The sequence below is a fragment of the Bombina bombina genome, chromosome 3 (genome assembly GCF_027579735.1).
Source record: "Bombina bombina isolate aBomBom1 chromosome 3, aBomBom1.pri, whole genome shotgun sequence".
Lineage (NCBI taxonomy): Eukaryota > Metazoa > Chordata > Amphibia > Anura > Bombinatoridae > Bombina > Bombina bombina.
This window is the reverse complement of record NC_069501.1, coordinates 772,426,307-772,450,486: the sequence shown is the minus strand read 5'-3', so window position 1 is coordinate 772,450,486 and position 24,180 is coordinate 772,426,307. Positions and strand designations below refer to the sequence as shown.

General features: G+C 36.2%; 1 protein-coding gene across 1 annotated transcript in view; it reads right to left on the bottom strand.

Annotated features, from left to right (window-relative positions):
* The window catches only part of LOC128651921 (interleukin-1 receptor type 2), a 107,365-nt gene that overhangs the window by 31,997 nt on the left and 51,188 nt on the right, over positions 1-24,180 (bottom strand). Inside the window, exons 5-6 of the mRNA XM_053704885.1 lie at positions 22,896-23,070; positions 16,252-16,311 (exon numbers count right to left, since the gene is read on the bottom strand). Of these exons, the coding sequence (XP_053560860.1) occupies positions 16,252-16,311; positions 22,896-23,070 (235 nt within the window). The remainder of the gene's footprint in view (positions 1-16,251; positions 16,312-22,895; positions 23,071-24,180) is intronic.

Genomic DNA, 24,180 nt, shown 5'->3' with positions numbered 1-24,180 from the left:
AAGCAGACCGGTGATCCTCTGCCTGCAGCTCCTGCTGTTCTTAGCATATCGATGATAAATCCGCCTTCCTCCAATCGTTGCGTGGCCTCATGAGCTTTAGGCCTTGGGGTGCATGCAATGATTGGAGGAACCCGAATTTGTCATTCCTGTGCCAAGTACAGCAGGAGCTGCAGGCAGAAGATCGCTGGTCTGTTTTCATAAATAAAAGGTAAGTCTTTTAAAAAGACGCTTAAATGTAAAGTTTAATGAATGAAAGAGTATTTTTAAGGATTTGTCATTGACTGATGACCACAACAAAGCAGGAAAAGCAAAAGTGGGAGTGGCAGTAGCAGGCAGCACAGTTACTGAAGTAGGTTGGCCTCTGGTTATAGTACACAAACCCCAAAAATACCTTTCCAAGGAAGGCCAAAGCACATGCCTAGAGTCCCTTGGACACAGTAGCTTGCAGTTTCCTAAGAATTAGGCATTGGCTAAGGATGATCACCAGAGAGCAGGAGTGATAGCAGCCGGCAGCAGAGTTACTGAACTTGGTGTCTGATTATACAGCAAGAACCCAGAGATAAACATCTAAGGAAGGAGAACAATTATATGCCTAGAGAATGAGATTTCCTTGGACAAAGCGGCTAACAAGTCATTAAAGATTTGGCATTGACTCCACAGAGATGGAACACCTGGGGTAGGAGTAGTGCAGCAGGCGGCAGAGTTACTGAAATTACAGCAGAGTTATTCAAGAAGAAACAGTGTCACACAACGGCAAATAAAAAATTACAAAATATATTTGGTGTGCATAAAATGTACATACAGACATCGGGATTTATCCAACAGAAAAAGTCTGATGCAGTTCGTGCCTCCTTACTAATAGACTGATGTTCTCAGGGCTGTTGTCTCCTTATATTCACATTTGGAGAATTTAATCCCTGTGTGTATCAGTTATAATTAAATCCAATAACATGGTGGAGAGTATGTCTTCTAGTGCAGTAAATACAATAAATACAATTCTCATGATATATCAGAGAACAGGAGAAATTTGTCAATTTTTTATATATATGTATACAACTATACAAATAATTATTAAGTATGTAAAAATATTTCATTCATTTTTTTATATGTTAAAAAATATATGGATTTTCAGTTTTTTTCAGTTTTTATGATTCTGTTCTTTTAAAATGTATTTTGTTCCTTTAAAATATTAAACAAAATTCAAAGAAACATATTTTTAAATTAATTTAAGAATCAGAAATAGAATGGCCCCTTTAACTATCTATAAAATAGTTATTGTCCCATTCTTGATTCATCCCTTGGGGAAATCTGGTTATTAATTGCAGAATCCAATAAAGTTCTTTTCTATTAAGGATCTGATTTTTATCACCACCTCTAAGTGGCAATTTGGCCACATCAATAATCTGTACTAACAAATCAGTAACAATAGTAAAATGTAAATTATTAAAATGTTTTGCCGGACCTGAGTCTTTATTGTAATTTATTACATCTCTAACATGTTTAGCAACTCTTGTTCTTACCTCTTTGGTAGTTTTTCCTACGTACTGTAATTTACATAAATTACAGTCTAACAAGTAAACTACATATTTGGTTTTGCAATTTGCATTGAACTCAATAGTATACAGGGAGTGCAGAATTATTAGGCAAGTTGTATTTTTGAGGATTAATTTTATTATTGAACAACAACCATGTTCTCAATGAACCCAAAAAACTCATTAATATCAAAGCTGAATATTTTTGGAAGTAGTTTTTAGTTTGTTTTTAGTTTTAGCTATTTTAGGGGGATATCTGTGTGTGCAGGTGACTATTACTGTGCATAATTATTAGGCAACTTAACAAAAAACAAATATATACCCATTTCAATTATTTATTTTTACCAGTGAAACCAATATAACATCTCAACATTCACAAATATACATTTCTGACATTCAAAAACAAAACAAAAACAAATCAGTGACCAATATAGCCACCTTTCTTTGCAAGGACACTCAAAAGCCTGCCATCCATGGATTCTGTCAGTGTTTTGATCTGTTCACCATCAACATTGCGTGCAGCAGCAACCACAGTCTCCCAGACACTGTTCAGAGAGATGTACTGTTTTCCTTCCTTGTAAATCTCACATTTGATGATGGACTACAGGTTCTCAATGGGGTTCAGATCAGGTGAACAAGGAGGCCATGTCATTAGATTTTCTTCTTTTATACCCTTTCTTGCCAGCCACGCTGTGGAGTACTTGGACGCGTGTGATGGAGCATTGTCCTGCATGAAAATCATGTTTTTCTTGAAGGATGCAGACTTCTTCTGTACCACTGCTTGAAGAAGGTGTCTTCCAGAAACTGGCAGTAGGACTGGGAGTTGAGCTTGACTCCATCCTCGACCCGAAAAGGCCCCACAAGCTCATCTTTGATGATACCAGCCCAAACCAGTACTCGACCTCCACCTTGCTGGCATCTGAGTCGGACTGGAGCTCTCTGCCTTTTACCAATCCAGCCACGGGCCCATCCATCTGGCCCATCAAGACTCACTCTCATTTCATCAGTCCATAAAACCTTAGAAAAATCAGTCTTGAGATATTTCTTGGCCCAGTCTTGACGTTTCAGCTTGTGTGTCTTGTTCAGTGGTGGTCATCTTTCAGCCTTTCTTACCTTGGCCATGTCTCTGAGTATTGCACACCTTGTGCTTTTGGGCACTCCAGTGATGTTGCAGCTCTGAAATATGGCCAAACTGGTGGCAAGTGGCATCTTGGCAGCTGCACGCTTTACTTTTCTCAGTTCATGGGCAGTTATTTTGCGCCTTGGTTTTTCCACACGCTTCTTGCGACCCTGTTGACTATTTTGAATGAAACGCTTGATTGTTCGATGATCACGCTTCAGAAGCTCTGCAATTTTAAAAGTGCTGCATCCCTCTGCAAGATATCTCACTATTTTTGACTTTTCTGAGCCTGTCAAGTCCTTCTTTTGACCCATTTTGCCAAAGGAAAGGAAGTTGCCTAATAATTATGCACACCTGATATAGGGTGTTGATCTCATTAGACCACACCCCTTCTCATTACAGAGATGCACATCACCTAATATGCTTAATTGGTAGTATGCTTTCGAGCCTATACAGCTTGGAGTAAGACAACATGCATAAAGAGGATGATGTGGTCAAAATACTAATTTGCCTAATAATTCTGCACTCCCTGTATGTGCGTTTGTCTACACTGCAAGTGAACTTATTTCCTTGTTAGATTTTAGAACAGGTGTTGCAACACCTAGTACCACACTTATAGTTACCTTTATAAAACAGCCAATTGTTAACTTGTTACCGTTTTCTTTTGACTAAACTAGGATAAATTAAACTAGCAAGTGTTTTCAGGGTTTTTTTTATACAAATTTGCAGTTTTATATTGCCATATTATCCAAGAAGAACTTGTAACTGTTGCGCACAAGCGAAAAGGTGTTAATCGTGGATGTTAGCTCGTCAGGTTTTTTGCTCATATAACAAGTTGAAAGTAATCACGATCGCTTAAGGGCCATTAAAGGGACATGAAACCCAAAATTTTCCTTTCATGATTTAGAAAGTGCATGCAATTTTAAACAACTTTCTAATTTACATCTATTATCTAATTTGCTTAATTCATGTGATATCCTTTACTGAAAAGCATATCTAGATAGGCTCAGTAGCTGCTGATTGGTGGCTGCGCATAGATTCCTCATGTGATTGGCTCACCCATGTGAATTGCTATTTCTTCAACAAAGGATATCTAAGGAATAAAGCAAATTAGATAATAGAAGTAAATTGGAATGTTGTTTAAAAATTGTATTCTCTGAGGCCTATGTATAAAAGGTCTTGCGGACCTGATCTAACAGTGCGGATCAGGTCCGCAAGACCTTGCTGAATGCGAAGAGCAATACGCTCTCCGTATTCAGCATTGCACCAGCAGCTCACAAGAGCTGCTGGCGCAACGCTGCCCCCTACAGACTCGTGGCCAATTGGCCGCCAGCAGGGAGGTGTCAATCAACCCGATCGTACTCGATCGGGTTGAATTGTGGTGATTCCTGTCCGCCTGCTCAGAGCAGGCGGACAGGGTTATGGAGCAGCTGTCTTTAGACCGCTGCTTCATAACCACTGTTTCTGGTGAGTCTGAAGACTCGCCAGAAACGCAGGCCCACAAGCTCCGTACGGAGCTTGATAAATGGGCCTCTCTATCTGAATCATGAAAGAACATTTTTGGGTTTATTGTCCCTTTAAGTTACCACTCGTCGGGTTAGCGTGACCTTAGGGCTCTGGTAACTTGTTTCGCGAAACAAAAAAAGTGTCACAATACACATCATAAATACATTACAAAGTACAGTTACACTCATAATAATGCCATGTAATAAAAATTATTTAAAAAAAAATATTGCAAAGAAAGTTATAAAGGCTCAGTGATATGAGGTCTCAGTGTTAGCTTTAACATAGATACATGCATATAGTCAGGGGCAGAACTACCATTGGTGCAGCAGGTGCAGTTGCACCAGGGCCCAAGAGCTGGAGCAGGCCCATAACAGCAAGTCTATAAGTATGTGTGGAGAAGGTTTACAATCCTAATGCAGGGGATACTTTAATTAGTGAAGGTTGTAGGTCCATACTATCTATCTATCCTCAAAATAATTTTACAGAGCAGAATTTATATTAATACTTTTGCTTTCTACTGAGTTATCTTTTAGGGGCCCCATAAAAATCTTGCACCGAGGCTCTCTGTTGAGTAGGTCTGCTACTGCATACAGTACACATGTCTAAATATGCATATACAGTGGGGCAAAAAAGTATTTAGTCAGCCACCAATTGTGCAAGTTCTCCCACTTAAGAAGATGAGAGAAGCCTGTAATTTTCATCATAGGTATACCTCAAATATGAGAGACAAAATGTGGAAACAAATCCAGACAATCACATTGTCTGATTTGGAAAGAATTTATTTGCAAATTATGGTGGAAAATAAGTATTTGTTCAATATCAAAAGTTCATCTCAATACTTTGTTATATATCCTTTGTTGGCAATGACAGAGGTCAAACGATTTCTGTAAGTCTTCACAAGGTTGTCACACACTGTTGCTGGTACGTTGGCCCATTCCTGCATGCAGATCTCCTTTAGAGCAGTGATGTTTTGGAGCTGTCGCTGGGCAACACGGACTTTCAACTTCCTCCAAAGGTTTCTATGGGGTTGAGATCTGGAGACTGGCTAGGCCACTCCAGGACCTTGAAATGCTTCTTACGAAGCCACTCCTTTGTTGCCCAGGCGATGTGTTTGGGATCATTGTCATGCTGAAAGACCGAGCCATGTTTCATCTTCAATGCCCTTCCTTATGGAAGGAGGTTTGCACTCAAAATCTCACGATGCATGGCCCCATTCATTCTTTCATGTACATGGATCAGTCGTCTTGTTCCTTTTGCAGAGAAACAGCCCCAAAGCATGATGTTGCCACCCCCATGTTTCACAGTAGGTATGGTGTTCTTTGGTTGTAACTCAGCATTCTCTCTCCTCCAAACACGACGAGTTGTTTTTCTACCAAACAGTTCTACTTTGGTTTCATCTGACCATATGACATTCTCCCAATCCTCTGCCTGATCATCCAAATGCTCTCTAGCATACTTCAGACGGGCCTGGACATGTACTGGCTTAAGAAGGGGGACACGTCTGGCACTGCAGGATCTGAGTCCCTGGCGGCGTAGTGTGTTACTGATGGTAGCCTTTGTTAAGTTGGTCCCAGCTCTCTGCAGGTCATTCACTAGGTCCCCCCATGTGGTTCTGGGATGTTTGCTCACCGTTCTTGTGATCATTTTGACCCCACGGGGTGAGCTCTTGCGTGGAGCCCCAGATCGAGGGAGATTATCAGTGGTCTTGTATGTCTTCCATTTTCTAATTATTGCTCCCACAGTTGATTTCTTCACACCAAGCTGCTTGCCTATTGCAGATTCAGTCTTCCCAGCCTGGTGCAGGTCTACAATTTTGTTTCTGGTGTCCTTCGGCAGCTCTTTGGTCTTCACCATAGTGGAGTTTGGAGTGTGACTGTTTGAGGTTGTGGACAGGTGTCTTTTATACTGATAACAAGTTCAAACAGGTGCCATTAATACAGGTAATGAGTGGAGGACAGAGGAGCTTCTTAAAGAAGAAGATACAGGTCTGTGAGAGCTAGAAATCTTGCTTGTTTGTAGGTGACCAAATACTTATTTTCCACCATAATATGCAAATAAATTCTTTCCAAATCAGACAATGTGATTGTCTGGATTTGTTTCCACATTTTGTCTCTCATAGTTGAGGTATACCTATGATGAAAATGACAGGCCTCTCTCATCTTCTTAAGTGGGAGAACTTGCACAATTGGTGGCTGACTAAATACTTTTTTGCCCCACTGTATATGTTAAGTTGATGAAAACATGTAAAAGCAACTGTATTCATTATTCATATTTAATAAAAGTTTTAACTTTTTATTTTCTGTAAATATTTCACATTTGAATTTTCTGCACATAGGGGGATATGTTCTAAGAATTTATAAATAGAAATTCCTATATATAGCTGTATATATCTATATATATATATATACACATAATCATTTATATCTATACTATAATCGTGTTTGCCACGCATCCGTCGCCGTCATCAATTGTGCGCAGCCAAAAGAATGTAGGCTGAGCGTGTAGCCAAACGAAGCATTTAACCAAAAAACGTAACCGCCCGCACAAAATATTAACAGAAAAACCTAACCGCCGAAATCTAAGTATTAACAAAACAAAAAAATGCCCGCACGGAGCATTTAACCAAAAAACCTAACTGTCCGCACGAAATATTAACAAAAAACCTAACCGGTGAAAATGAAGTATTAACAAAAAAATAAAACGCCTGCACAAAGTATTAACAAAAAAAACCCTAACTGCCCGCACAAAGTATTAACAAAAAAAAACGAACTGCCCGTAGCAAATAATAGCAAAAAACCTAACCGCCTGCACAAAGTATTAACAAAAAAACACCTAACCGCCCGCACGAGGTATTAACAAAAAAAAACCTAACTGCCCCCAAGAAATATTAACAAACACCTAAAGCAAACTGTACCTCTAAACCGCAAATCCCCACATCGCAGAATAATAAAGTAATTATCCCCTAATCCACAAATATTAACCCTTAAACCGCCAAACCCCCACAACACAAACAACATAATTATACTATTAACCCCCAACAACGCAAAAAAAAAAACTCTAAGCGCCCCTTAACCTAAAACCCCATAAATTAACTCCAATTATTTTACAAGATGTAAGATTAAATTAAAAATAAACTAATATTACAAAAATAAAAACACTAACATTACAAAAAAAACACTAAAATTACAAAAAATAAAAAAATCTAAAAATACAGAAAAAAATAAACGGAATTATTCAAAATAAATAAAAATTAACTTAAACTAATACCCCTTTAAAAAAAAAGAACCCCCAAAATAAAAAAAACCCTAATCTAACAATAAACTACCAATAGCCCTTAAAATGGCTTTTTGTAGGGCATTGCCCTAAGTTAAACAGCTTTTTTACCCCAAAAAAATTACAAAGCTCCACTAACAGTTAAACCCCCCACCTAACCAACCCCGCAAATTAAAAAAAACATAAGTCTAAAAATACCTAAGCTAACCATTGCCCCTAAAGGGGCAATTGTATAGGCATTTCCCTTAAAAGCTCTTTTGGTGCCCATTAAAATAAAAAAGCTCTAATCTAAAAAAAAAACACTAATACTAACTACTATATTGCCTTTTGTAGGGCATTGCCATAAAGCGATCAGCTATTTTAACCTAAATAAAGTACTAATTACCCCCTAAAATTAACCCCACACACCCACCCCTCCAAAATAAAAAACCTAAGTCTAAAAAAACCTAAGCTACCTAAGGGGCATTTGTATGGGCATTGCCCTTAAAAGGGTAATCAGCTCTTTTGCTGCCCATTAAAAAAAAAAAACCCAAAAAAAAAACTAAGTCTAGTCCCAAAATAGGTACTCACAGTTTCTAAAGTCCGGCAGTGAAGGTCTTCCAGGTGGCTCCAACTTCATCCAGTGCGGGGACATCTTCTATCTTCATTCAGAGTGAAGGTGGCGTGGAGAGGAGTAGACCGCGGAGTAGGATCATCGATCGCGAAACAGGACCGGCCGCACACTGAAGATTGAATGCAAAGTACCCCATTTATATTGCGGTGCCTTGCATTTCTATTGGCTGAAATTTTGAAATCAGCAAATAGGATGAGAGCTACTGAAATCCTATTGGCTTATTTGAACAGCCAATAGGATTTCAGTAGCTCTCATCCTATTGGTTGATTTTAACATTTCAGTCAATAGGAATGCAAGGTACCCCGATTTAGGTACCTTACATTCAATATTCAGTATGCATCGGCGACCGCATGAAGAGGATCCTCCACATGCGGTCCTGCTTCGTGTTGAACTCTGCCCTGCGCCGCCTTCGCTCCGGATCAAGATAGAAGATGTCCCCGCGCTGGATGAGGATGTCGCCGCCTGAAAGAAGACCTTCACCACTGGATTTCAGAAACTGTGAGTACCTATTCCGGGGGTTAGACTTAGTTCTTTTTTGTTTTGTTTTTTAATGGGCAACAATAGAGCTGATTGCCCTTTAAAGGGCAATGCCCATACAAATGTCCCTTTAGGGGCAATGGGTAGCCTAGGTTTTTTAGACTTTTTTATTGTGGGGGTTTGTGGGGGTTTGTGTGGGTGGGGGGGGTTTACTTTTAGGGGTACTTTGGCTAAATGTACCCACCAATAAGCAAGCACTATCCAGGATGCTGAACCTAAAATGGGCCAGCTCCTAATCTTTACATTCCTGCTTTTCAAATAAAGATAGCAAAAGAACAAAGAAAATTTATAATAGGAGTAAATTAGAAAATAGCTTAAAATTGCACGCTCTATCTAAAGCATTAAAGAAAAAATTGGGGTTTAGTATCCCTTTAACGCTCGAGCAGAAGCATTAAATAACGCTTCAATTGTAATCTGGCCCCGAATATGCAATAGGCATTCACTGTGTGCAATAGCCAGCCACTAAAAAAATATTATTATGTATTTTTTTATAAAAATTTTAGAAAGTTATACTCATAGTCAACTAAGCCTAGCCTATTGAGCAAACTGGCTTGGCCTCACAGTGCCACAACTGCAATACAAAACAATATTTGAATTAAATTAGCAATTCTACTATAAGTAATATATATGACTTACTATAGCATATAGACAATAACCATGCACTGTGTGCAATAGCCAGCTATCTAAAATGTATTATATATTTATTTATTAAAACAATTGAAAGCTATACTGCTAGACGACTAAGTCTAGCCATAGAGCAAACTGTCAGGACCCCATGGCACCCCCATTGCAATCCAAAAATGATTTGAATTATATTAGCAGTACTACTATATATGTAATATATACTACTAACTGTAATATAAGCAATAGGTATGCACTGTGTAGAAAAATCCCTGCTCCACAGAGAATAAAAATGTATACACTGACACAGTACTGTGCAGTTATACTCTGATCCAGTGCACTGCAAGAAATAATTTTATTTCTGAATCTGATTCTGTACACACAGAATGCAGAAAAATGCAGAAAAATCTTTCAGGAAAAAAAACAGCACATACTGCATTAGTACTATCACTAGAACAACAACATAGCTGACAGAGGCACAAAACTGTACTTTCCAAAAGCTGAAGTAAAAGTGATTAAAGATGTCTGAGCTTCCTCTAGTCTCCCACTTCCCTATGCTGAGCTTCCACTAGTCTCCCACCTCCCTATGCTATGTTAAAAGTGGGTTGAATAAGTGTGTATTGCATTTAATGCCTGACTTTCTGTCCCTAACATCAATCATTAGTAATAGTCTGTCCAGATTGGACAGGGGAAGTTGAATAGATGAATGATCAGACCGCTTGTACATCACTGCAAACAAATTATCTCAGCTCCTTCTCGCTTCCTACCCCTTATTTTGCTACTGAAAGTAATGAAAAAAAATAAACAAATGCAGCTAAGAAATATGTAAATTTGTCTTTCTTGTCTGTTGCATTCCCCGGTTCTTTCAGAATCTGCCAAATTTTAGAAATCAAGCATGTCAATAAACTCTTTTCACTTCTTTAACCTGAAGTGTGCAGCTTTTTTTTGGCTTAAAAGACTTATGGAGCCTGGAGTAAGAGTATATATATATATATATATATATATATATATATATATATATATATATATATATATATATATATACACAGGTGGCCCTCGTTTTACAACGGTTCAATTTACACCTTTTCAGAATAACAACCTTTTTTCCAGTCATGTGACTGCTATTGAAAAGCATTGAGAAGCAGTGCATTTATTAAAATAGACAGTTGGTGGAGCTGTGCGCTTGTGTTGCAGCAAAGCCAAGCTAGCTGAAATTAATCAGTTTAACCACAGATTTCAAAGGAACAAGATCTTCCTGTCTATAAATAAGTCCAGATTGGAATGCATAGAATGAACTGTTTGCAGAAAAATGCAAGTGAAGTCTGTGTTGTGTGATTATTTTATTAGGTTTATAATGCTATTTAGCAAATGTTTTTATTCATTTAACTTAGTTTAATTTTACAACCATTCCTTCTGGAACCTAACCCTGGTGTAAACTGAGGGCTACCTGTATATATATATATATATATATATATATATATATATATATATATATATATATATATATATATATATATATATATATATATATATATATATATATATATATATATATTCTTATTAAACTAAAAGGACTGTTCTTTCGATTTAGGGTGTTCTGAATATGTGATTTTCTGAATATTGTTGGTGGAATAATCTAAATTTATTAAAGACAAGAGGCAAATATAAGGCTTATTTTCTTTACTAAATATTAAACAGAAGCCACTAACACATATAATGCTGTATATAATATTAATAAATCCTATATAAAGCCTATAACACAGAAGTCCATCCTCTTTATGTGTTGTGAAAAGGAATGAAGTATCCTCTTGAAAAGGCAATTCACATGTAACATCAACCAAGTAATGGATCCAAGATCAAAAGCATCAAACATTTGCCAAGCCGCAGATATGAAGAAATTAAGCTGAAATGAGATGAAAGAACAAGGAATTCATGGAAGAATCAAGGCAATAAATAAACAGAAAAACCATAACAATGAAAAAAGACATAGTAAAGATGCTGGAAATAAGAGTATATCCGAGCACACACAGTCTTGATGAACTTGGCAATATAACAAATTATAAAAATAAAAACTACAAAGTAAGAAATTTGGGAAACATAATCTTTGCCTCCTGTTTTTAAGAAAATCAAGATTGTTATATCAACAAATCTGAAAATGCCAATTTTATTGCAAGACAGGAGTTTTCATATTGGGCATTTTTTTTAAAACATATCAACGACAAACTGAATTGATGAGAAAAATCTCTTAAATTATACATAGCTAGGTATATCCTGAAATCTTCCTCCTCTAAACAAAAATTTGGAGGCTGCAAATATGCCTCTCTGAGAAGTATGGAATCAGCATGCAAAAGTTCCCTGCCAGACCAGACATTTATGAAAGGGTTCAGGCCATCAGTCTGAGGCCTCTTTGAAACACCAGAGGGTGAGGTGGTAAGAATAAAGAGAAGAGTAAGGGAACAAGGCTTGAGAAATCCAAAGAGGAGCAATCATGACCATAATATGTAGGCATCTACATAATTTGGAAGTGACTTGACAAATGGGTGAAATGCATACTGTAAGAACATGTCCATTGCCACTTCTATCTGAAGCAATCCCTCTTACCAATCACAAATCATAGCAGTTTCCTATAGAATCTGGAATCAAAGAGATCCACTAAGAAAAGATAAAGAACTTCCTGAAGAGATAAAAAATATATAACCTTTGCTGAAATTGTGATGGAATGTTGAACTCCAAGCTGACAACACATTCTGCAAACCAATAATGTACTCTGCCTGAACATGATGTTTTTGTTTTGAAATCTTCAAGTACTATTTGAACTTGTTTCTCCTATGCTGTTTTGATAATTAATTGTGTTTACATTGTCCCTCTTTAGAACTGACAGTTGAATTTAGATTTCGTGAGAGGACCATCTGCCACCAGTGGAAATATATCCATAATGAGCTCAACATCTTGTAAGGCACTCATCTGACTTGAAAACTAGATCCAGATTCATAAACAAAAAAAATAGAGGAACCATTCCAAATGCCCTTTGCTTTACCGTATCATTGTCAGTTACAGAATAAGCTTAATAGAATCTGTTAACAATTTGCTCCCCCAGGGAATACTCTCTGTTTATTTTTTTAGGCACTTCAAAGGCCCCTAATAGCACACTTAATGTAAAATGAGATGTAATGATCTGATGTAAAATTGGAGGTAATGAGGTGGACGGTAGTTTCTGAGAGCCCAGCAGACTCCTCATCCTTAACTGAGGAAAAAAATCCCCATTCATCAAATGAGCTTTGTCCAAGCCTGTTAAAGGTACATGAGACTTTTTTCATCATGATTCACTTTATATAACTTTTATTTTATTTGTTTCTAGGAAAACACATTTTAACATGTGTACCTATTGCTCTTTAATGCAGATTAAAGAAACATTTTGAGCACCTGACCATAGACTCAGAGGTAAGAACAGAGACTGCAGAATCAGGAGCACCAAGCATGTCCAATAAATAAAATATAACCTTTATTCAGCTTACAGCATCTTCAATTAAAAACGATACAAAAGACATCAAAACATCAAAACCAGGTAAGGATAGATTTCCTGCTAACGCATTTCGGCATTACTCGTAATAAAAAAGCCGTTAATAATAACCGCCGTAATAAAAACGCGTTAGCAGGAACTCTATCTTTACCTGGTTTTGATGTTTTGATGTCTTTTGTATCGTGTTTAAGTGAAGCTGCTATATGCTGAATAAAGGTTATATTTTATTGGACATGCCTGGTGCTCCTGATTCTACATTCTCTGTTCTTACCACTGGATTTTGAGGTAGAGTGAGCACAGACGTACAAGTCCCTTATCGGATCCTGGGAGTTTTGCAATAATAGCTAAATGAACAGCACTGAGCGTTATGAGAAGCGGAGACAAGAAGTACTGATGACGTCATCAGCTATCGTCTGTGGTCGACGGAGGTAGCAGTTTTGCAACGTTCTGTGATATGAGAAGCCAAGCAAACTGCGAAACAGACAGCTCCTGTGAACCGACCTAAATGATTGGAAAGATACTCCAGTGTTCTTTCTACAGCCTACTGGTAAGGCTTGGGTGCTGTGAGTGCTATCTCTTTCTTTTTATTGCATTAAACTCAGTACTGTCTATTGCTTATTGCAGTCAATTGGTTGAGAAAGTGTTTGAAAATAGGTGTTAAAAAGGTTCTGAAGACACAGCACACTAACCTCCCAGTGCTTACATTAAGCAAGAATTTTTTTTAGTGCTGAGACTTTTTTCTTCTGTTTGAATGTTCATAGACTCAGTGGTCTACAGTTCTCTTCTTGACTTAAACATAATACACAATACATCAATATCATTAAAAACAAAAAGTGTCCTTGAAAGCCGAAACAGTAATTTAATTTAAATGGCAACTATTAGGACACCCCTGCAGTTCTGTTATGTCAGGTTTTATATCCAGCTGCAGGCAGTGGCTGCACTGGGGATTTATAAGAACTCATTTAACAAAAAAACAAGAAAGTTGTTTGCTTTTTTAACACAATGGGGGCCGATCTTGATGCATACACTGGAGTCAATACACTCGCAGCCGCAAATCCACATACGACACCCTTATTTATTAAAATGTCTGTCAAAAACACGCGCATCAAGTATGGAGCAATGAGCATCGGACTGTTGATAAATAAGAGTTATAGATGTTGCGGATATTCAGTTTTTTCCAACTTTATTTATACCATATCATTACTGTCCATGAACAAGCACATTTCTCTAAAGCTAATCTTTTATTTTTCATCTGTTAATCTCCAAGAAATAGCTAGATTTATACCTTAACAAACAATAATATCTCATAGAAAGTATTTTTTTTGTTTTATTTATTTGTTATACAAAAAATCTGATATATGATATTTTCGCATAAATGAATGTGTATTTGTATTTTTAGAAATCATGATATGACTATCTCATGTTTTTTTCTTTTTTTTTTCAAATGATTATTAATGCTAGAATTTGTACATATATCTTTGCACATACTTGTGTGTGTATATATATATATATATATATATATATATACATATATATATATATATATATATATATATATATATATATGTGTGTGTGTGTGTGTGTTATGACAGAAATAATTTCCAAACATATTTACATGTCCCTAAATTTTATTTTGTTCTAAACAATGTTGCCTTTCATATCTCCGTGTTTATTTATACCACTATATGTATATAGTGTAAATATAGTATTATTCTGAGGAAGAATAATTGCGAATATAACATGTAATCAGGGTATCAGTTAGTGAATATTTGCAAAAAATTGATATTTTAGGAGCTGGGTCAATTTTCTCTCTGCACCTGTGTAACCCTTCCTGATTGCAGATTGAAACACCACCCCACCACCCCTACACACGTGTTATAAAATGGGCTGGCATATAAGGTGACATTTCCTAATGAAAATGAAATTCAAGAGAAGGAAGAAAAACACTGAAAATATCAGACAGTAAAGAGGTGATTTTGATTTCTGCTGTATCTGATTCATGACAGTTTAATGTTAGGTGGACTATCCCTTTGAGCTATCAGTTTAAGATTACGTTGAATCAAACATCATTCGATTTTCATTGTCAAAATATTACACTGTGTGTCCTAATGTCATCATCAATGTTCTTAACTTTAATAATAATTTCACATATACATACTTTCAAAGTATAATACACAATGTAACAAATGGCACTTACAAGTTCTGATGAGTGATCAATGACACAAGTATTGAGCAATTTGATTCATTAGTCATAGTATAAAATGTATATTTAAATCGGATTGGCTGATGTCATAAATCATGTGATTATGCGTTTCCCAATTAAAAGTGGTGGAACATTTCACTTGTTTGAGGGTTGCTTAGAAATTCAAGTATTGCGTCCGATTTGGTATTACATGCGTTAAACATGGTGAAATTAGATTGATCAAAAAAAGGAAGTTAGCTATAGTATGTAATGTATTTATTTCATTTTTATCCCTATATCTACTAGTCCTGCTGCCAGACAGACATTACCTCTCATTAAAACTACTTTTGAAATGAATCTGTCCCTTGAAATTACATGTGATTATAATATTATTATTTAACATATTATTTAGATACTGAACATGTGTCTTTGTTGTCAGTGTGATTTAGAAAGAGTGTACAATTGTAATCAACTTTCTAATTTGCATACATATGTAATAAGCTTCATTCTCTTGAAGCATCTAAAATAACCTTTCAGGGTTTTCAGACTCTCATTGATTTCTATATCATTTGCGGGCCTCAAGGGTAGAGGTTTGAACGATAGGTATGCTGCGGCGAAAAAAAAGCGAGCGTACCTGTTGAATGTTTGATAAATTTAGAAGAGGGTCAAATAGAGTCGAATGTGAATTTAAAACATCTGGAATGATGCAAGCATCGATTTGAGTCAGATTGAGATCGCGGGAGCGTAAATTACGTCACACATTTCAACATTTGACGATGTTGATGCTTTGTTAATTACGGCGGATTCAATTAGCGTCAAATATGATGCAAGATTCAAGCAGATTCCATCGTATTATCAGTTGAAGCTTTGATAAATCGGCCCCAATTTGTTTCTTTTTGTGCGTACTTTGATTTCACTTTTTTTTATTAAAGCAGCACTGTTTCATAGACCTTTAATTGAATCTAATACCACCAAAACTTTGGATCTTCTTAACATGTAACCTTGCAATTCCATGGACTCATGACACATCTTATTTTATGTAATTTCATTAGTATTTTAAGTTATCTTTCTAGCGAATGCTCATCCAGTTCCATTTTGCATGTCACGTAAATTTATTAATAATATTTTAATAGGAATTGTATTTTATAATTATTTATTTTAAGGGGTTAAGGTTCATAGGAAATGATGGTTATATGTATTAACACTTTTTTTATTTATTTTCTTTTTAGTATGTGGTTTTTGGAGCAATATTCTTTTTAGTAAATTGTATTTTTAGAGGATGCTTTACAATATATTGCTTTTTAGAGTATTATTTAGGAAAACGTTTATTGATAGTTTGTAGCTTACCAGTAGCAGCTGATATGTCTTTACGGCTTACAATAACAGGATTGTACTTCTTCTCTTGGCCTGTATATAAAGAGATAATCATTAGTACTGCAAAATACCAGATTTAGTGGTACCGGCATACTTGAAACACTTGATGCTAAGATTGCTATGTTATAAAAATGAAATATCAGAGTGAAAATAAAGGAAAATCTCTAAGGCCTAGATTTAGAGTTTGGCGGTAGCCGTGAAAACCAGCGTTAGAGGCTCCTAACGCTGGTTTTAGGCTACCGCCGGTATTTGGAGTCAGTCAGGAAAGGGTCTAACGCTCACTTTCCAGCCGCGACTTTTCCATACCGCAGATCCCCTTACGTCAATTGCGTATCCTATCTTTTCAATGGGATCTTTCTAACTCCGGTATTTAGAGTCGTGGCTGAAGTGAGCGTTAGAAATCTAACGACAAAACTCCAGCCGCAGAAAAAAGTCAGTAGTTAAGAGCTTTCTGGGCCACAGCGCAGAACTTCAGCACAGCAAAGGGGTCTGGCGTTGGTGTGTTTGTCTCCATATTAGTAACCTTAGGGCATTCCAGCCCATTTCTCCATTCCACCTGCAGTTCCAGTCGAAGGGAAGGATTGCCATTGGGTAGTATTCAGAAGCCCTGCAGGCAGCAAAATTCCAACACTGCACACATCCGGTGGGGATCTTCCATACAGCCAGCTGGTTCGCTGTAGAATACCAGCCTGTTCCTGTTGGCACAATAGAGTGCCGCCAATTTTGTGAGTACCCTTAATCTGCTGCTTTTTGGATTCATTTATCTTTTTTGACCTACACATGTGGCGCCTCTGTTTTTGGTTTTTGTCTTAACATCATAAATTATATTTATATTATAGCTATTTTAGGATTTATATTTATTGTACAGGTAACTTTGTATTTATTTTAACTAGGTACAATAGCTATTAAATAGGTAATAACTATTTAATAGCTAAAATAGTTAAAATAATTACAAATTTACCTGTAAAATAAATCCTAACCTAAGTTACAATTAAACCTAACACTACACTATCAATAAATTAATTAAATAAAATACCTATAATTATCTACAATTAAACCTAACACTACACTATCAATAAATAAATTAAATACAATTCCTACAAATAAATACAATGAAATAAACTAACTAAAGTACAAAAAATAAAAAAGAACTAAGTTACAAAAAATAAAAAAATATTTACAAACATTAGAAAAATATTACAACAATTTTAAACTAATTACACCTACTCTAAGCCCCCTAATAAAATAACAAAGACCCCCAAAATAAAAAAATGCCCTACCCTATTCTAAATTACTAAAGTTCAAAGCTCTTTTACCTTACCAGCCCTGAACAGGGCCCTTTGCGGGGCATGCCCCAAGAAGTTCAGCTCTTTTGCCTGTAAAAAAAAACATACAATACCCCCCCCAACATTACAACCCACCACCCACATACCCCTAATCTAACCCAAACCCCTCTTAAATAAACCTAACACTAAGCCCCTGAAGATCTTCCTACCTTGAGTCGTCTTCACCAAGCCGAGCCAAATTCTTCATCCAAGCGGAGCAAGAAGGGGTCCTCCATCCGGTAGAAGTCTTCATCCAAGCGGGGCAAGAAGAGGTCCTCCATCCGGTAGAAGTCTTCATACAAGCGGGGCAGAAGAGGTCTTCCATCCGATTGAAGTCTTCATCCAAGCGGCATCTTCTATCGTCATCCATCCGGAGCGGAGCGGCAGCATCCTGAAGACCTCCGACGCGGAACATCCATCCTGGCCGACGATTGAACGACGAATGACGGTTCCTTTAAATGACGTCATCCAAGATGGCGTCCCTCGAATTCCGATTGGCTGATAGGATTCTATCAGCCAATCGGAATTAAGGTAGGAATATTCTGATTGGCTGATGGAGTCAGCCAATCAGAATCAAGTTCAATCCAATTGGCTGATCCAATCAGCCAATCAGATTGAGCTCGCATTCTATTGGCTGATCGGAATCAGAATATTCCTACCTTAATTCCGATTGGCTGATAGAATCCTATCAGCCAATCGGAATTCGAGGGACGCCATCTTGGATGACGTCATTTAAAGGAACCGTCATTCGTCGTTCAGTCGTCGGCCAGGATGGATGTTCCGTGTCGGAGGTCTTCAGGATGCTGCCGCTCCACTCCGGATGGATGGCGATAGAAGATGCCGCTTGGATGAAGACTTCAATCGGATGGAAGACCTCTTCTGCCCCGCTTGGATGAAGATTTCTACCGGATGGAGGACCTCTTCTTGCCCCGCTTGGATGAAGACTTCTACCGGATGGAGGACCTCTTCTTGCTCTGCTTGGATGAAGAATTTGGCTCGGCTGGGTGAAGACGACTCAAGGTAGGAAGATCTTCAGGGGCTTAGTGTTAGGTTTATTTAAGGGGGGTTTGGGTTAGATTAGGGGTATGTGGGTGGTGGGTTGTAATGTTGGGGGGGGTATTGTATGTTTTTTTTTTACAGGCAAAAGAGCTGAACTTCTTGGGGCATGCCCCGCAAAGGGCCCTGTTCAGGGCTGGTAAGGTAAAAGAGCTTTGAACTTTAGTAATTTAGAATAGGGTAGGGCATTTTTTTATTTTGGGGGTCTTTGTTATTTTATTAGGGGGCTTAGAGTAGGTGTAATTAGTTTAAAATTGTTGTAATATTTTTCTAATGTTTGTAAATATATTTTTATTTTTTGTAACTTAGTTCTTTTTTATTTTTTGTACTTTAGTTAGTTTATTTCATTGTATTTATTTGTAGGAATTGTATTTAATTTATTTATTGATAGTGTAGTGTTAGGTTTAATTGTAGATAATTATAGGTATTTTATTTAATTAATTTATTGATAGTGTAGTGTTAGGTTTAATTGTAACTTAGGTTAGGATTTATTTTACAGGTAAATTTGTAATTATTTTAACTATTTTAGCTATTAAATAGTTATTAACTATTTAATAGTTATTGTACCTAGTTAAAATAAATACAAAGCTACCTGTAAAATAAATATAAATCCTAAAATAGCTATAATATAAATATAATTTATATTGTAGCTATATAAGGATTTATTTTACAGGTAAGTATTTAGTTTTAAATAGGAATAATTTATTTAAGAAGAGTTAATTAATTTCGTTAGATGTAAATTATATTTAACTTAGGGGGGTGTTAGTGTTAGGGTTAGACTTAGCTTTAGGGGTTAATACATTTATTAGAATATCGGTGAGCTCTAGTCGGCAGATTAGGGGTTAATGTTTGAAGTTAGGTGTCGGCGATGTTAGGGAGGGCAGATTAGGGGTTAATACTATTTATTATAGGGTTAGTGAGGCGGATTAGGGGTTAATAACTTTATTATAATAGCGGTCCGGTCAGCAGATTAGGGGTTAATAAGTGTAGGCAGGTGGAGGCAACGTTGTGGGGGGCAGATTAGGGGTTAATAAATTATAATATAGGGGTCGGCGGTGTTAGGGGCAGCAGACTAGGGGTACATAGGGATAATGTAAGTAGCAGCGGTTTACGGAGCGGCAAATTAGGGGTTAATAATAATATGCAGGGGTCAGCGATAGCGGGGGCGGCAGAATAGGGGTTAATAAGTGTAAGGTTAGGGGTGTTTAGACTCGGGGTACATGTTAGAGTGTTAGGTGCAGACGTAGGAAGTGTTTCCCCATAGCAAACAATGGGGCTGCGTTAGGAGCTGAACGCGGCTTTTTTGCAGGTGTTAGGTTTTTTTTTCAGCTCAAACAGCCCCATTGTTTCCTATGGGGGAATCGTGCACGAGCACGTTTTTGAAGCTGGCCGCTTCCGTAAGCAATTCTGGTATCGAGAGTTGCAGTGGCGTTAAATATGCTATACGCTCCCTTTTTTAGAGCCTAACGCAGCCATTCTGTGGACTCTCAATACCAGAGTTATTTTAAAGGTGCGGCCAGAAAAAAGCCAGCGTTAGCTACGCGGGTCGTTACAGACAAAACTCTAAATCTAGCCGTAAGAAAATATTTAAAGGTAAATGAAGCACTAAATACATTTTAGAAGCTTTAGATTGACATTATTCCCTGTTTCTTTCTAGACATGGGTGAAACTATATTGAAATCTGGCTTTCACTACATTCCAGTGCGGACATCTTTGCACATGTGCAGCAACTGTCCTTCAGATACCAGCAGTGAAACCTAGGTTCTAAATGGCGGCACCCAGAATCAGAAGGAGAATAGTAGTAAGAAGCTACACATGTCGTCAAACTTAATTTGACAGGTACCACGCCCCTTTTTATGTAAATCCCTGCCCATGTCTCCACCCATATAATCGCCTCTAGAATCCACCCCATTTTAATATTGATAATGATTTTGATATGGTAATGATATAGTTGCGTATTAAATAAAATTTATTTTTATTCATTGTAATGATTTTTATATGGTAATTATATAGTTTCGGAATAAATAAAATGTATTTTGATTAATTTAATAATTGTTTTATGAATGAGCGAAATGTTTTTTCTTTGCTGTGGAATATGTAATATCCAATAGGTTTTGTAGTTAGTGAATATTTTTAATATCCTTTAAATTATTTATGTTTGTCACTAGGAAGAAATTTTGTTTTGCAGACAAGTCCGAACATGATTATTACTGCTTTGTGTGCCCCCCATAGTAAGTAATTTTGTGCGCATGCTTTTTTTTTTTAGGCTCCTGTATTTAAGAGAGTGTGGTGTATTACAGACAAAAATTTCAATTGTTTTATTATGGAGAAAAAAAACATTTAAACAATAACAAGATTACAAAGATAACATAAAATAAGAAAAAAACATTTAAAACTATTGAAATTTGTGTCTGTGTTAAATTATTCAATTATTTAAACTATTAATCAGTAGTTATACACCACACAATTGGACTCTCTTAAAAACAGGAGCCTAAAAAAAGCATGCACACAAAAATACTTACTAAGGGGGGCACACAAAGTGGTAATAATCATGTTCGGACTTGTCCGCAAAACAAAATTTCTTCCTAGCAACAAATCAGAACATGCCTCTACTGGCTTTGACATGTTCTTACTTGCTCCTAGTATGGAATTCTGTACTGCAGGCAAGTTTAAACATGTTTATTACCGCTTTATCTTGCCCATATCCTTAAAAATAAATAATTTAAAGGGTATTAAAAATATTCACTAACTACAAAACCTATTGGATATTACATATACCACAACAAAGTAAAAACATTTCGTTCATTCATAAAACAATTATTTAATCAATAAAAATAAATTTTATTTATTCCGCAACTATATTATTACCATATAAAAATCATTACAATGAGTAAAAATACATTTTATTTATTACACAACTATATCATTACCATATCAAAATCATTATCAATATTAAAAAGGGTTGGATTCTAGGGGTGAGTATATGGGTGGAGACATGTACGGGGATTTACATAAAAAGGGGCGTGGTACCTGTCAAATTAAGTTTGCTGACATGTGTAGCTTCTTACTACTAGCAGGAAATGTATTTTGTGTTTAATATTCCTTGACGGATTTAATTTTACTCTTGAAAAGTAGAAAATTCAAATGTTTAGATGAATTTATTTACTAATACTAATAGTCTACAAATCCATTCTCCCTAAATTTCACATTTTGTTTAGACATTCAGGACATGTACCAAGTTATGTTGCTTTTGATAGAGAAGTAAACCCAAGCCTTTATTGAAGCTGAAAAAGGTAGATTGTTTTGTACAATAGATTATGGGCTAGATTACAAGTGGAAAGCTAATTTATCTCGCTAGTGCAAATGGGCAATAAATGTAAACCAGATGTCCCCAAAATCAAGTGTAATATACTTTATTAAAAAATAAAGATATTAGAATCTTTATTTTTTAATAAAATAACTGCAATAAGAAATTATGAGGGTTTAAAGTTGGCGGATGTGGGGTGAAAAAAATGGCACTGAAGTGCCTTTACATAGCAGTCAATTAAAACTGTGTGTTTCCAGTAAATATATATGTATTTGTTTATATACATATATATTTATGTGTTAATATGTGTATATTCACATATTAGCACATATATATGTATATAGTCATATACATATATATTTAAAAATGTGCTGCCATCAATGTTTAACTTACCCCCTTTGCTGTGCTAGTTCTCATGCCGTGTCTCACGGCATGTGAACAAGGCTCCCATTGGAGCCTATGGAAGCGCACACTCATTGAAATGCTTCCCAGCAATGAGAACACGAGCTCGCGTTCACAATGCGATCAACTTGTAATATCAGCAATATTTTGCGATCCACTTGTAATCTAGCCCTGTACCTTTAGAATACATCAAATAATAAATATTTTTTAATATGAACTATTTAGATCATTTTTGTTTCCTCTACTTTAATTTTGAAATGCTTTCTTTAATATGTATCAGCAGCAGTATAAGGAACTCTAGTTCCTGAAACATTGGGCCTGATGTCCTAACAATTCCTTATCTAATGTTCATATCAGACAACCTCGCTTATCTTTAACTTTGTGTTAAATACAATTTAGACAGCGCATCAGGGCATTTCTTGTATCTTGTCATCATTAGTTTGATGAAAGTACAATAACAGGATATAACATTAACAAACTGCCCATTTGATTCGTTTTTGCTTCTCAGTTTATACACTAGAAATTACCAATAGTCTGTAGAGTGATAATTCTGGAAATGGTATATTCTGTGCTCCCATATGTATATGCTAATTCACAGGTATAATATCCTTCATCCTCCTTTTGCACATTATTAATGAGAAGATATGTTGTTCCATCAGTATATATATACTTGCTATTGTCTATGGATAAAGCTTGTCCATCCTTAAAAAGTGAAAAAAAAAGAAAAAGACAAAACATTTACACATAGTTTAATCAAATAAAGCTAATGTTGCATCATCATTATTATTATTTTTACATTAACTGAATAACAAACACACATATACTTGAATCACTTTGTTGCGTGAGACATTATAAAATGCATTACAGTTTTTGTTTTGTTTTATTATTCCATACTGTCCATCAATATATGTGTGGGGGAGGGGAGGTTCTTATCAACCAGTGAGCTTCTACCCCACCAACTAGTTATGCAGCTCCTGTTAGGTTCAAGCTAACAATAAATAACTTAACCTTTTTCATGCAGAAAATATTTAGCATGTTAAATAAGGTAGCCATATTGCTGCTTTAAAAGAGGACATATATGAAAAATACATATGTCAGGGTTCTTCTAGTGAAACATTATTCAAAACATTTCTTTAAACAGACATATTTATTTTTCATGTGTCCTGTTTGAAAGCGGCAATATGGTCCCCATAATGTAAAATAGTAGATTTGTGAGCATTCGGATCCTTCAAGTTATTCTTGTGAAAGTTCAACACACTAAGATCTGTGCAAATCCAGATCTTGGTGTGTTGAACTTTCACAAGAATAAATTTGTCTCTGAAAAGAGCCTAAAGCCTCAAGCAGACGCCTTCTTTTGCGCTCATATCCTAACAAATTAACTGAATGCAATAGTGTTCTTTTGAATGTGTAAAAGTTTGTGTTTAATTTAGTGTTCCTTTAATTTGCTACTATTTGACAGTATACCTTGGACTGGGCTTACAGTTACTACACACCCTAAAAAACATAATTTATGTAAGAATTTACCTGATAAATTCATTTCTTTCATATTGGCAAGAGTCCGTGAGCTAGTGACGTATGGGATATACATTCCTACCAGGAGGGGCAAAGTTTCCCAAACCTCAAAATGCCTATGAATACACCCCCCACTACACCCACAATTCAGTTTAACTAATAGCCAAGAAGTGGGGTGATAAGAAAGGAGCAAAAGCATCAACAAGGAATTGGAATAATTGTGCTTTATACAAAAAAATCATAACCACCATAAAAAGGGTTGGCCTCATGGACTCTTGCCAATATGAAAGAAATGAATTT